The sequence below is a fragment of the Scophthalmus maximus genome, chromosome 3, assembly GCF_022379125.1.
Source record: "Scophthalmus maximus strain ysfricsl-2021 chromosome 3, ASM2237912v1, whole genome shotgun sequence".
NCBI classification, from domain to species: Eukaryota; Metazoa; Chordata; class Actinopteri; order Pleuronectiformes; family Scophthalmidae; genus Scophthalmus; species Scophthalmus maximus.
In genome coordinates, this window is record NC_061517.1 from 8,519,028 (window position 1) to 8,535,083 (window position 16,056).

Genomic DNA, 16,056 nt, shown 5'->3' on the forward strand with positions numbered 1-16,056 from the left:
GGAGAGAGAAGGTGTGACTCCCCACTCACTCCACTGATTACAGATGGAGAGGACTCCGTGGAGTTCTGCTGCAAGTTACCGCTGCCTCAGTGCTGAGTGTGCCTAATGCTCCTTCCTCTCTATTACAGCCCACAGCACTGCGGCCATCACATACAGACCGAGAGAGACAGATAGACAGAGAGAGAGAGAGAGAGAGAGAGAGAGAGAGAGATCAACAACAAACCCTTGCTATCTTTATGTTTTTAATTTTCCTCCTGCAGATGTCACACCGTTGCCTCCAAACAATACGTGATCCTGCTTGCCCTTTCTCTTTGCCTCTGTAGTAAATGTAAAGTGATATGTGGGTGGCCATTGCTGTCAGGAAACCCTGTTAATTATTAGTTACGTGCGAGCCTACCTTGGACAAATGCTAACGGTGAAGGCCTTTAATTATTGCTCATGTATTATACAAGGAGAACCTTCTTCAAACGCTCCTGCTACTGAACGGCTCCATGTTGCTCATGTAGATGATGTTCACAATCACAAATGTTTACCGTAGGTTATATAGGGTAATACAAATATATAGGGGGTGTGTGTGTGCGTGTGTCTGTGTGTGTGTGTTTGTGTGTGTGTGTTCAAGGCAGATTTCCATGCACAGCAAGACTGTACACAAAAGCAGCGTCACACACATTTAGATGCACACAAATACATATCTCACTGATATGCATTAATATCATTTATTTGGTGTAAATGCTTTAGATTTTCATCCGTCCAATTCTACTTCAATTCCATTTCCCAAGTGCCACAGCATCCATTTCACCCTCAGTTGAAATTCCAGTAATAATTTGTTTGCGAGTCCCCAGCAATAATCGCACAAAATCGAAGGACAGTCATACAGAAAGACAGTGAATTCTGGATTCATCAGTAAGATAAATGTGTCTTCATTTAATTGTGAGGGGTGAGCGGGAACTCTTGCTGAGTGCACAAATGTGCTGCTCTATCGTGTGTGTCAATCCGCACAGCGGTGCTTGTGTGACTCTGAGCTCGACAACTTCAGTCTACTAGTCTTTGATAATTCTCCAAAATATTCTGACATCGATATTTCAAAAGCGAACCCGTCGAGCAGCTGCAGCAATACAGCTTCTATAACAGCAAACACCAAAGGCAGATCATAGAGACAACAGCTACGTTACCAGCTGCAAAGTCATTATAAAGAGCCCAGGCAGAGTTGGCTTAGCCGTCTGCAGTTTAGCACCTATATCCAGCAGCTCACTCACCCCACGCCTTCATCCACAACTTGAAATATGTGACCTCGGTAAAAAAGAGGCCATGTGCAGGTGTGCAATGAAATAAAATGAATGTGTAGTCAGCCACAATTGTTAGTAACTCTCGGATATCCTGTCTCATACTAAACCTCAAAACCGCCTAAACCACCTTCAAGAGAATGAAAAATATTTTGAGTATATTTATAGAAATCGACCTGCAGGACTGTGGAAATCGGATACAGGATAAGACGTATGATATTCTTTTCATCAACACTTTCAAAAATCTATTAAGGGCATCAATCTCAAATGTTTCAGTGAGACACACAATCAAGATCTCTTTTATTCTTCCTGCGTTTTTCATGGCAAGCACCTCGAGCCGTATCTGTGCTGAGGCCAGCTGTACACATGCACATGAGCTCATATAAAAGCACTCAGTTACACCTGCACCTGTTGTGAGATCTGTGAACACACCTGCTTGTGTCTGTTTGAGCAAGCGTGACTCAAATGTCCTTGATACCCTTCCCTACAGCCACAAATTACTGTATATGCAATTCCTGTCTCTAAAGTTCTGGAGGGGAAAATAGATTTTTATGTAGGCATGGAAAAGCAATAGCTTTAAGAAAAATGATAAATCAGTCTTCTTAGAAACCACATGGGGAGAAAAATGACAATAGCACTTTAAATTGTTTTGGGTGATTGGAGTTTTTATCTTGTCATTGCTGTTTTGTGGTATTATGTGTACATGATGGATAGAATTGAAAAATTGAAATCAAAATCTTACAACATACTTTCAGTTCTCCAGATTTGGTCCTGTTCCTGTTTTGGATGTGTTGCGGATGTTGATCGTGTAGGGGTGTCTTTAAAGAAGTCGTTTGGGGCTGGTGAGTCATCCTGACTGTCAGTCTCACTGTTCCTCAGCTCCGTCAGTATGGCAGCAGGCAGGCATTTGGTTGGCAGGGTGGCAAGGCAGCAAGACAATGACAGGGCTGTCTGACAGGGAGAAAAGACAGGAGGGGGCTCGAGACTGATCACACAACTTGAGACTGGTAACACAGAAGCATGAAATCCCTCCATGTTGGTCTAGTAAACAAGAGCAATGCTTGACGGGGCAAGATAGTTCATTCTTTAGTCTGACTAAAGTGATCAAAAAAGGAATCAAGCATAAAGTAAAAATAGATTCAATATCTGATTTTGTGATTCCTCCATTTCACCCATTAACTCAAACCTATTAGAGTGAAACAAACTTAAGTGGATTTTTTTTTTTTAAAGCTATCATCTCAATTCACAGAAGTCCATCAAAGTTTTAACGGCAGACCGAGAATCAATCTCAGTGGTGGGTGTGTGGACCGAGGCCTTGCTCAAAGGCTGGAAGTTGCGTGTGAGCACTGGACCTCATCACAAAGCTATTATCTGTTAGCTACAGTAAGTCACATGCAGACACAACTTCAGACGATCAATCAATCACTCCTGCCCTCTGTGTCCATGCATTTGAAGGCCTTAGCCACCTTAATGCATCAAACTGGCAAAACTAAGGAAAATTGAAAAAGCTAGGTCCTGGAAGCATCAGGAAAAAATGATGAAGGAGGCAAAACATGGAAGGAATACTAAAGGTCATTTTGGCAGGATCAGGATTTATTTTTATCATGACATTTGAACTTTTTCCACATGGGAATAACTGCATCTCGCATAGACAGGAGAATAGGTCAGCTGCAAGTAAACAAGACACCATGGACATGATTCATTTTGAGCATCACTTTGAGCCAACAAATTGATTTGCGTGTTATTTAGAATCTGCATTGTGAAAAAAGAAAAGAAAATCCCACCGTATTCATGGCTCCAGGACAATACAGATGCCACCTATACCACAATCACCATGTCATTGTGTTCTCTTAAGTGGCCTTTTTTTACTCAAATCAACTTACTTTCTGAGCAGCTCAAAGGGTGTTTCAGCTTTGACAAAGGGCCTAAGTAAAGTGATTTTGTGATTCAGTTGACTCATCCCATCTGTCCCACCTTTGTCAGTCTACATCCTCTCAACTTCCTGTCCACAATAACAACACATAGCCATCTCATTCATCTGTACAAAGAAATGAATCAGTCTCATTATGAGCCATCTTCAAATAAAGTTGTCTCGGACATTCGAGGGCTATGCAAAGGCCTGAATATGCTGGTGATTGATTTTGAATTTGTTTCAAATTCTAAGAAGCAGGAAGCATATTTACAGGATAAAGACGGCCATTTTTGTTTCTTGTGACCAAATTGCACAAAAAGACTTTAATTGATACTGCTTAGAATGGCCTGTGTAGGCAAAGCCTGATATCTTATTCCCCATGTGCCGTTTTACCTCCACTAATGCTCAAAAACTTTTTTTTAAAACACACACCCTTATAAAATCACACATTTTTACAATTTGGTTTCTGATTGGATTGACCAAATTAGATGAGCTAAACTAGTAGCTGTACGATTGCTTGTTGCTGCCAGTAGCTTCATATTCAAACAACAAATCCAAGGCTGTACGTAAGCAGCACAATGTTTAGATTGTTAGCATGATAAAAAACATTTTGTCATTAAACACAAAATACAACTAATGCAGTAGCATTGCTGGTATTTGAAATTCATTAATTCAAAATCTCTTTGGATTCATCCACTGCGGATATCTGTATCCAACTGTGTCATCATTCAGCTATATGCGTCAGCCATTTTCAAATCTCTGCTGGAACCACTGGGATTGTGACTTCGTGCCACAGACAGGGGAGGGAAGATGGGAGGCATTGAGAGATGAATGACTGCGCACATCGGTGTTTGGTGTTTTCATGGATTTGGTTCATAGTAAGAAAAAGTTAGTTTAGTTTAAAACAAGTTGGTTTAGAATAAAACCAACCTTATCCTTTGACGCTGTAACACAGAGAGTACAGAGTGGTAACCCTCATTCCAACCATGGTTAAATTTCAAAATGTCAAATAATATCCATTGCCACAAGGCTATTATGTTTTTCCATTTGTCTAAGATCAGGTTTGGAGAAAAAAAGTAACAAGTGGAAATACACCTACCAGTCAATGCAGCTGATCTGCAGAAAGAAAATTGCTTCACTCAGAAGATAATGATTGAGTTAAAGCAGTGTGACACCGGATTAATTCTTGCCTGTCATGTGTTCGACTTCTAACAATGTTCTTGTCTCATGTACAGCATCTTACAGAGCTGTGACTAGAGTTCAGTCATAACAAAACATGATCGTCTACTACTCCTAGATCAACTCTTCTGCAGTCTGACCTTTACAACCTCTCCGAGCATTGCAGAGAGATCTTCATGTACGGACGACGCAGACAATTGGGTTGGTGGAACAGACGACCCTGTCAGTGCTGCTCTTTATTTTAAACAGCAACCATTTTGTCATCCCGGGAGATGACTGATTTGTCTGATGTCGGAGTGATATAATATGGTCCAAATTCAGATGGAATGTCAATAGCTGTGAGAAATGTCAGCGAGCCTCAACTGAACACAACCTCGTTAGCAAAGGTGAAGCTGGACAACAACAGTTGTGACCTCATGGGACGTGCTTTCACTTGACCGTAACAAAATGAACGCAATGTGGTTAGAACTGATTCAGGTGCGTCTCTCTTGGTAGTGACAGCAAAGGAAGATGTGGAGTATTGTTTCCCCGGCTAGAGCCTGATCACAACTGACAGAGCAGACAGGACGTTCCCCTCTGCTGTCTCCTGGGACTGGGTCAATAAGGAGAATCACCACCTGCTGCGACAGTCATACATCTCAGAGGGATTCCTCCGTGAGTCGACTGGTCTACCCCGGTGGTCTTCCCAAGCATGACACACCCTGAACAAGACAGTATGCAAACTCTCCACTATGCCTTCAGAGGTGCTAAAAAAACAAAACTGGAGAAAACACAGGACATGTGAGAGAGAGAAGGACTTTTTCCTCTTGTTGTATGGAGGTTCATTTTAACCTCCAAGGAGGTTATGTTTTCACCCCTGTTCGTTTGTTACCTCCGCCAAGGAGATTATGTTTCCGCTCAATTTCATTTGTTTCTTTGGTGGGCTGGTTGGTTGGGTTGTCGGAAGGATTACATAAAAACTATTCGACAGATTTCCACGAAACTTGGTGGAGGGATAAGACTTGGGTCAAGAACCCCTTTAAATCTTGGTATGGAGCTGGACAAAGGGGCAGATCTAGGATTTTTTTTCCTTCTCATTTTTTCTTCAACACCGCGAGATAGGGCTTTTCCCCACACACATTATCACTGATTTCCCAGGAAATAAAGCATGGATCTTGATTTTTTTTAAATCTGGCATATTCAGGGGCCTGATATCTATTAGTGTGTGCAATTGGGTGCAGCTTGATTGAAATGAAGTTGACTGTTGTTGGGCCTTGGCGGAGGTATGCGCTCTTCTAAGTGCCTTTCTGGTCTCCATTTGATTGGTTTCACATGGGCGCTTTTCATAGCAGCCCGAGAAGTCTGACTCTCTGATTGTTACATCTTTCAGCTCACGTGGCCCGAGCCATCTTCGCCATGCACGCCATAAGTTGGGCATACGTCCTATACCGTCTCCTGTCGCGGTGAGTAAGGGGTCGGAAGATGTTGTTGGTGATCTGACATCAGATCTTGAATCAGTGTGTTGCTCATCAAGACGGTCAACCGCATGGGCCTCTCCCACTGAGCACTGTGGAAGACAGAAATAGCTGCCCCGCACTCTTCTCAACAAAGACACAATCAAGCAGTCCTCGTCCAACCTCCCTCAGGACCACCTTCTGATTGAGAGCTCAAAAAGCCACTAACACAGGTGAACGAAGTGTGAGGGTGTATGCAAGTGTTTGTCGGCGTGTTAGACGGCTTGGAGAACAGAGCAAGGGGTGGAAAGAAGGACAAACCCAAAAATAAATCAACCTTCCTCAATACTTACACACCAATAAACACACCGTCACTCTTGCCACAGTATGTTTGACGTGAAGTGACGACAACAGAAATGAGACAAAATGACTCAAGGGCTGATATTTGAGTTTCCTTGAGCTAACAGCTAGATGACGGGAAATGTTTTCGCTTGGAGCATTTTTGAGCTTCAAGGTCTGAATATCTGGTCTTGGAAAATTAATTTTTATATTGTTCAGCAAATGTTTATACAACAAGTTGCCAAATATAGCTTGTTTAGCTGTACGATTAGATCAGAATTGGTGTGCAGCACCAGAACAAGGAGCAGAATTGAAAGATTGAAGGTTGCAAGGTAAAGTTTAAGGCCGGTAAACTTTGTGGGATTATTACTTGCCCGTGTATCTGTCTGTGTATCAATTCAAACAGTGAAATCAATTCTGATGAATTATCAAGTAAATTATCAGGCTTACAGGTTGAAATACATTTATTTTTTCAAATTAGTTTGTTTTTTTCTTCTTTTTTTTCTAGCAAAATTGGGGTTTGGGGTCTCAATCACAGACCGAATGGCTCGATAAGATGGAGATTTTTATTTCTGCAGTGTTGTGATTATAGACTCTTTGTGGAACTTTTTTTTTTTTACTGTGAGATATATTCCCTTCCCTCATCAGTCCCGAAGATTGAAATATTTAAAACCTCGCATCTGCCATTTCAGCTGGGCGTGAGGCCGTAAGATCAGCTCAATCTTCCACAATCACGGCCGGTGCCAGACACCACCTGACTGTGATGGAGGGGTGTGAAAACCAAGGAGGACAGACACGGATGGAAAGAGAGGGAGCGCAATGATAAGTGAGCTGTACCATGTGGTAGTGGTGCACCAATCATGGTCTCCGGCTGGAGAAACACACAGGCGCCTCACAGGTTATTGGGAGATAATGGGATTCTCAGTGCATCAGACACAGCTTAAGACAGAAATGATATTTGAAAATAAATAATACTAAATACTCTTTCTCTCCTGTGTGTGTGTGTGTGTGTGCGTGTGTGTGCGTGTGTGTGCGCGCGCACGCCAGTGTGGGCTTGTACATGTCTTCCTATCTGTATGTATATTGTGACTCCAACTACATATTCTGGGGGATGAAAAATGAGATGATACTTGAGTCAATATGGGAACTCCAGCTTTCAGAGTTTGAGCATAGATTTGAGTTTCTTGGCAACAAAATGGCAAAATAAGAATCACTACAAGAGTTAACAAAGAAATTGAAACCCGACCCTGGGCATCATGTATCTTGTTTTCACAGTTCTTGGTCACATCTCTCTTAAGCCCTCCTCCAGTTTTCAAACTTCTTCTATGTGACAATTATAAAGGCAGATCTGTGCCTCGACACAATCGTGTCTACGAGCTCTGCAGGCCTTTCCTTCGACCTAATTGTGCTCCGATATGCATTGTCAGCTTTGAAACCTTGTATAGACATGATGTGCAGCTTTTCAAATAGTTGGAACTGAAAAATCTGAAGAAGAACTGAAGAAGACTTTTGGATGAGAGGTAAACGTCTTCAACAATCTAAAACGAAGTCCAGTTGCTCCTGATTCAACTCTGCCTTTTTCTTCATATCAAGTAGTATTTAAAACAAAATCTACATCTGAACCTTTCTCTCAAACTGCTGCTTGTCGGGGAAAAAACGTAACAGTCGACCCTGCACTTTCCCAGCAATACACCATTCAAGTTTGAACCTGATCGGATTGGCAGTTGTTGAGAGTGTTGAAACTCCGACAGGCAGGCAGAGAGACACAGAGTCAATCGTTTATAGTGATACTGTTGACATCCTGCAGCGGTGGCAGGGTTAGTTGTGTTTCGCTTGATGTCACACCCTCCTCTACAGTTATCCCGCAGCTGCAGTGTGCAGGATTGTCATGGCATGGATCCGAGGTCACACATTGTTGTTATGTCATGTGCAGCGACGGGGGGCCGCTCACCCGCTGCGCGAGCCCTTTAAGAACCCATTTTGATATTTACTTCCAGTGAACATACACTCTCTGATGCAAATTGCCCCTGTCCCTCATCCACTCTTTTTCTCATGAGTTTATTACAGACACCCACCAAGCACTTCAGGTCAAATATTATTCACTAACAGCTCCAACCATTCAACTGGCACAGCTCTCTCACGGAGCATAAAGGGTAAACAATCACCTCGGGTGAGAACTCACATTCTTTTGTGAACTTATTTATATATCCAAAAGATATCAAATGGTTTCAATCTTATCTACTATATATATATATATGTATGTAGAGAGAGAGAGAGAAGAGAGAGAGAGAGAGTATGCTTAAAAATGCTTCTACTGACAGTAGAAAAAAAATTCATAAAAAAGAAATGATTAATAACCGTGATCCAGCGCATTTGAATGAGCATGACGAATGATTTCAACTGGAAAGATTGGGTTTACTTTGAATCTCTGCACAATATTAATATGCAAGATAAGGACAACAAGCTCCCCACCGTGACTGAGTCTGTCTGCAGGACCTGTGACACACACACACACACACACACACACACACACACACACACACACACAGCCTTCTCCACCAGTGCACCCTGTAAACTGTCACTCATTCCCCGCCTCAGTGACCTCTGTCAGGCCACTGCCATTTATCGGGGGACAGGGTTATCACGCCGTCCACACAGACTCGCTTCTGCATTTATATATTTATCTTTTTTGTTTCTTAGTGTCTGTCTTCGTCTTGTCCGCCTGTTACTCTCCGCTGCTAACACGCAGCTGCTTTCACAGTCAGACGACGTGTCTTTTAACATCCAGGTGTTGGGTTTCACCTGTCCACAGACCCGCACTCTACTTTCAATGAGTTTTGACTGAACTTTGTTTTTTCTCCTTCTCTGAACTCATTTATTGTTGAGCAACCAAAACATCCCTCATTCTCAGCACGGAAAGAAATATCAGAGGATTATTAGGCAGTTATTCATGAGAGGCTGTGCTTCAATGTGATTTCAGAACTAGGCTAAGAGGCATCGATCACCACTGTGGCTATTGATCACAGCAGTTCGTTTCTCGAACGGTATAAACTTCATGATTGAGAAAACCCCCACCTGCTGCCCTCCGACTGCTACGTGTCACGAGCCAAACAGATCTGTCTGTTTTATGTGATTCAGTTCATCTTTAGCATTATATTTTACCCTTGTCACTGTTCGGTGAGCCATAAAAATACATATCATGAGCCAAATGCAGATCACATCCTGCTCGACGATATCACGGTCAACCTGACACTAAATAAAACTGAAACTTTGTGTCAGTCCGAACTTATTGAGAATAAACGTGAGCAATGTCACCGGAGATCATCAGAGAAATGAAGGACAAAGATTCTGGAGAGTTAACATTCATAAAACAGCTTAACTTGAACTTAGCAAAGATGTGAGGTCGATGCTTTATCTTTTTTTTAGTTGCTGTGTTTAAACCAGTTTCCTCACTGAGATCATCATATGAATCTCTTTATTCAAGTAGTTCTTGATGCTACGGTGATATTATACTGTACATTCTATTAGTTTCATCTAAAACATAGTCAAAGTCCTTCTTGTGAAAACGGCCACTGATCCACTGAAGTTGATACCACGCAATAAGGCTACTATGGCGATATAACCTGGCTAAAAGAAAGGCAGTTTAGTGAAAGTTAAAGCTGACGAAAGCTGCTCACCCAGTGATCTAATGTCTTCGTGACACAGCAGCATCCATCAGAATACACACACTGGATGTAGCTGTTCTTTGCAGAAGCTTCCTGTTCACCACAACTGTCAAGAGAAAATATATAATCAACACCAGCGAGAATAAACAGGATAAAGGCTAATGAGTCTTATTATTTTCACATGCCGCACAGGCTGTGTACTTAGCCTGTCCTCTTCCTCAGTACATGAGCTATATGGAATACTAATTGTTGTGATTTCCCACCTCCGAAAGAGTCTGATGGTGAGCTTTTTCTGCGCAGGACGACCGAAAGTGAAATCAAGAGAAAGGAGGGCTTATTTTAATTACGGCCCTATCGTGCTAACGTGACAACGTAAATGTCGCCAACATCTGCGGCAACAATCACTCATCGGCTTTAATTGTGCTACGTCTTCAGTATCACGACCGCTCGCTCGCTCGCCGCACGCGTGCTGCAAACTTTCCAATGTTTAAGCAGCACATGCTGGCTCTAAATGCTTAGAATCCAACACACTCTCTTGGGCAATTAATTGGTTCCCTCGGCCGTGTCTTTACACTCTTGGCCTCATAGGAGGGAGGGGACATGTAGCCCACATGACGGACGTGAGGAGGTCGTTTCCCACACAGATCAGACTTGTCTTAATTGTGCCTCTTTTGCTTTCCGTGGTTGTCTGAGGCGAGGCCGTGCAGAAAGGAGCCCCTCCCAGACGGAGTCTGTTCTCACAGGGAAATATTTGATCTTGTTCACATTGTAACTGACAACGCACAACGTTTAACAAACATACTATTTTTAGTGCTTAAGCGTTTAATTAAATGTCAATATTCTGACGAACTTCACCTTGTGAGAGGATACGGATCTTTTTTATTCTTTCATTGTTACAGCAGAGGGAATGTCAAACAGAGATTGTTCTTTTCCCTCAGAAAGTAAAAAAAAAAAGAAAAGATAGCTGTAGTTTTATAGCTATAGATGAGGTGAAGATACTGAGAAATCATCAGGCAATAAGCATACGTACTGATTTCCACCATGATATTGATGTTTTTAACTGCACACTCGGGAGGAGACTAAACCAGCTTGAAGTATTGAACGTGACAGCACGTTGAAAGCAAGTAATTATGGCATTATACGGTCAATTCAATTCACGATGGTATTCACCACTGACTGAGTGTGATTATGGGAGTTCATTCAGACCGTGCAGTGATTTGACTCTGTATAATGGACTAGGATATATTTACAGGTATATTTTCATACAGGTAATTTTTATAAAAATTTTGGCTATGAGACGCATACTTTGTTTTGCTGCTGCTCAACAGGTAACGGGTCAAATCGCCTTAAAAAAAGGGATTTTCTGACCTGGAATTCAAACAGTTAAACACAAAAATCCTTAGTACTCTTGACCGACCCAGTTGTGGCGTCACTTCATTGAGCTCAACTGACAGTCAGAGTCTGGATGGAGATGGAACACAGAGGGAACATGTCGTTGTTTTGTTTGTGTTGACTGATGCTTTAAAGGTGTAAAGGTCATACTAGGGTTCACCTTTCTTCATCTGCAAGGATATTGTAGATGAGCATGAGGCAACAACTCAAATAACCAAGTTTGATTTATTTATTTAACTTTATAAACTCCAATCAACAATCTCTGTCTGGGTCAGTCATTACAAACCTTGGCGATGCAGCCAAGCAAACCTCCAGACGTTCTTTGGAAATTCTATTGGAGATCATAAAATGTCCAACTGTCTGGAGTATTTCCATTTGATGCAGCCTAAGAGTCTTTCCCTCAGTGTGAACACCATATGGCTCTAATGGAGATACATTGATTTTACCAACCTTGAAGCTACTTAAGAGAAAATAAAAGGGAGCTGTGGATGCTGTGAGGTTAAATATGAAAACTCCCACAGATTTTACAGCACCGCTTTTTCTGGTTGCTTGAAAATCCCCTGCTCCCACTCCGTGTCAATCTTGCTACAGCCTCCTCTGATACATTAAGCTGCGTTGCATCGTGACCAGAAAGTGCGTTATTTGTATTCAGAAGAACCAGATGGGTTCAGCTCTCCCCCTCCCGAGTCTTTCGATTTTATAGGTTATTTATGGAAAATATGAATGTCCCATAGGCCCTTTAGATTTAGGATACTCGCCTATATAATCGCAAACAGCAATGAAAAATCCATCATTAGGATTAATACAGCAGCTTGTGCGTTACACAGCCCTACACTTGAAAAACATTTCTACTAATTGAATTGATCTTATCCAGTCATTGTGTAGAAGAGCCAGCTGTCTATCTCTCACTCTCTGGCCCTTTATTTGTTTTTTTTTCAAATGATAAATTGGACAGAGGCCCCTATAGGAGGATCATTCACCACGTCGGTTGCGCACGACTAGTGACATCAATAGGGACGAGGGATCCTGAAAAATGACTCCGGCGTCGGCGTGACGACAGTGACTGGTGAGTATAAAGGCTCGGGCGGAGAGTTCCTCTGCTCATACCTCTGGACTTGGCCTCTGCGGGTCACCCACCGCTGCGAGAGGCTCAGAGCAACCGAGAGCAACATCACCGTCGGCGGCCAGGAACGAGCAGAGTTTGGATACTTCAGGTGAGGTTCATTTTTACTGTCCATCTTTTCTCTTCCAGTGAAACAAGTTTGAACTGCTGCTACATAGGATTTTATAATAACTCGGAATTTAAGGACAGTGGTCAGCTTTAAGGGAAAAAAATACCCATGACAAGTTGGAATGATAAGTTGGAAAATAAGAAAGAGTCGTTTGTGATCGTTTTCCATTTGTTATAGACTTTTGGTCTTTACATGGAGTCAAATGACCTTAGAAATATGATGCAGTGTAACCACGCGTTCCTAGACTAGTTCACCTTTACCCCACGTTTCATTTTTCTATTTCTCCAACAGACGACCCACTTACTTGCCATGAAGTCGACGTGCCTCCTCATCTTGGCTTCTCTCGTGCTCTTCAACTTGGCGGTGTGCGGAGGACAGGGCATCCCCGCCGAGGAGGACACGGACGGCAGGACCATAGACGACATCCTTCTCCAGAGAGCGGAGAGTCTCCTGATACGGTCCATCCTGGCAAAGATGCAGGACGAAGACGACAGGAGCGGTGCGTAAAATATACGTCTTGCGTCAATTTTATGGGCGACACCAGAATTCGTTTGATGCTAAATAGTTCCACAGTTTACTTTAAAATGCTCAATTAGCAATCTTATGTCTGTCGGTATATTTCTTCTATACCACTGCATGGACATTAGAGTTTTTGTTCAATGGTTTCACCTAAAAACTCTTGAACTATAGTGGCAAGCACATAGATGCTCAAAGCAGCATGAGCTTTACGCCAACTTTTGATCTTTTCAGCGTGATGATTACAAATAGAAATAACAAATAAAGTTTTTAATTGTGTTATAGAATATGAACATGAAAAACAATCTTCACATATTGCGTTGTGCGTGGCCCACCAACTATACAAACGTGTGCGTAATTTCCGCACGGTGTGTGTAGACGAGCTCGGGAGACGGTCACGTTTCGGCTTGAAGAGGTTCAAAGTTGTTTTCCTGTCTCCAGAGGGATTTACCCCTCAGCCAGAATGGGTGACGAAGCGACAGCATCCCGGCAAGAGACACGGAGACGAATTGGAGAAGCGGCAGCATCCGGGAAGGAGAGAGGAGGACGAGGAGGACCAGTACCTGGACGTTCAGAGGAGACAGCACCCGGGGAAACGCGAAGACGAAATACACTCGTTCACGGAGCTCCAGAAGAGACAGCACCCGGGGAAGCGCTCCGCGGGGGGCTACATTTCTGACGACCCCGTTATACTCTTGAGTGAACTTTCTAAACGCCAGCACCCCGGCAAGCGCTACCTGGTGCTGCACAGCAAACGCCAGCACCCAGGTAAGCGCCAGCCTGACGACGGGGATGGCGACGGGGACTGGGACGCGGGCGCAGAGGGAGACGAAGACCTCGCGGGGTTGGAAAAGCGTCAACACCCAGGAAAGCGGTTTTGGGATAACTCGAGTCCGGATCTGGGCACGAACAGTCCGTGTGACGTATTGGACCCCACGAGCTGCAGCAAGACGAGTCTGCTGCTCGACTTTTTAGACAACATCAGCAAGAGTCATGCCGAGGAGAAGAGGCAACACCCGGGTAAAAGGTTCACACCCGAGCAGGACTTAGTGAAAGGAGAGTAGGGTCAAGAAACATATAACCTCTGCTGTGCGTAATGGTGTGTTGTAAACAAATAAATGTGTAAATGAAGTGACCATAACGTATTATAAAAATTGAAAAAATTATTGACATCATTTATCATTTTGTGCCGCTGTTTTTCCCGTTTCTTCCATCGGCAGACAATTATTGTATCATCACTGCAAAACCATTGATCTGCAGTTTGTCTGCTTGGAGAGCTTGTGCGTAAAATGTCCTTCAGACTGACTTTTATCACCGTTGATAAGGTTTTCATGAGAGTTTGTGCTCTATGTTGAACTTTACTAATAAATGATCGCTATCATTATTCTGTATTTTTTCAGTTACTGCCTAAGTCAAGTCCTTGATTAAAGCATTATTATAGTCTACTGGCTTTTGCGATGTCGCCTCTGTGAGGCAACACACACTGGTCAGTGCAGTTCATGCTTGAAACACATCAAAGTGGCTGCGTTTACACTGATGCATAGAAACCTTATTTACCGACTGATTTGCATTTCATTATTTTGTATTTATGTAAAATATAACGAATATCACAGCAAATGAATTGTGTCATTGATTATTTTTTTACACATTATTGCATGGATTACGTCTATTTAACCCAGTGTTGTAAATTTAAAAACCTACCACCAATGTTTTTGTTGAACAATAAAGTGCATTGGTATAAACGTATTGTTTGCTTTTAGTTGGAGCAGATGCACACACTCAGTATTTTAAACTGCTGATTCAACCCAACTTAGATTAATTAGTGTGTAGTCCAAAGTCGCCCTGCTTTGTTGGACAGGGCGACTGCTTTGCCTCAGCGAGAATGATTAATGTGGTTGAGTAGAAGATGGAGAGTGTCAGGGATCCTCCTTTCCTTATAATTGGGCTTATTCCATCAGAGCCTGATCAATATGCAGATTATTCATGAGGCATGTGAGTTAGAGATGGAGATCTAATGGTAGGGCGATGCTCCTCTGAAACACATACACTCACACAGACTGTGATATGCATACAGAGCGTAAAACACACTTGAGAGACTCCGTCTATTCGTGGAGCAGTTACAACAATGACAGATTTTTTTCCTTTTCAGACTGTTCAATTTGAGTTCATTTTAGAGTCCAGAAAAAGTATTGATTTTGCAACAAAGAATCAAAATTCAAAGAAAATTGAATCTACAATATATGTCTTACAGAACATAATTTTGAATATCCTTGAACTTTCTCTTAGACGAATCCCCTCAGATTTATGCTCCACATGTAGAAAAAAAACATAATTAAAACAAAATCAATCTTAAAAATGTATGAGGACATCTGAGATAACTCTACGAATCATACTTTAATTTGCCCATGACAGGAACAACCTTCTATGGTATTTGGATGACCTTTGGCCCGGTATTAACCTAATAATCCTCCTCTTCTTTTCTTAATTGCATTGGGGCATTTAATTGTTTTTAATTAATTGCTCTATAGGCCATATAGGACAAATTCTTTTTTAAATATAAACAGAAACTGTAATAATTGAAAGGTCCACTTCAAAGCACTGAGCCTCAGAGTAAGAATAATGCAGGGATGACCTTAAAGTTCTGCTGCATATTCCAGGAAAAAAAACTTGCAATGAATTCAATAACCAACTGAAACTCACTGAACTTGAGTTCTCGAGGCAGTTTCCAATTTTGCATTCCCACAAACCCCACCACCACCAACACCAAAGCAGTCACCAACATGTTTGAGCTTTTAGGAAACATTCCTCCATTAATCATGCAAACCCTTGGTGCAGCATTGACTGCTCATCATTGTTTTTTAAAGAGGTGGAAAGTGTCTATCATCTATAAAGACACTGTTCTGCCATACAACAATAAACAAACCTTTTGTCAGACCAACAGTAAAACCCCCAAAATGTTTACTATCATATAAAATAGGGAAGCTAGCAAACACTGTCAATGTCAACTGAAACACTGGGTTTTAATATATAAAACACATTGTGTTTTAAAGTGCAAAAATCACAATCAAATGACTGGTTCAGATTTCTCTCCCCCTGTGATGTCAC

General features: G+C 42.1%; 1 protein-coding gene and 1 long non-coding RNA gene across 2 annotated transcripts; one reads left to right on the forward strand and one right to left on the reverse strand.

The window, feature by feature from the left end:
• Positions 1–1,739: 1,739 nt before the first annotated feature.
• Positions 1,740–12,904, reverse strand: LOC124849910. Its single transcript, XR_007030538.1, has 3 exons — positions 12,740–12,904; positions 9,824–9,917; positions 1,740–2,234 (listed from the first exon to the last, which is right to left on the reverse strand). It is a non-coding gene; the product is annotated as an uncharacterized LOC124849910 (long non-coding RNA).
• trh (thyrotropin-releasing hormone) lies at positions 12,298–14,568 on the forward strand. Its single transcript, XM_035645181.1, has 3 exons — positions 12,298–12,417; positions 12,727–12,934; positions 13,393–14,568. Exons 2-3 carry the CDS (start codon positions 12,745–12,747, stop codon positions 14,013–14,015), a joined length of 813 nt encoding a protein of 270 aa, XP_035501074.1. The 5' UTR covers positions 12,298–12,417; positions 12,727–12,744; the 3' UTR covers positions 14,016–14,568.
• Positions 14,569–16,056: the final 1,488 nt, after the last annotated feature.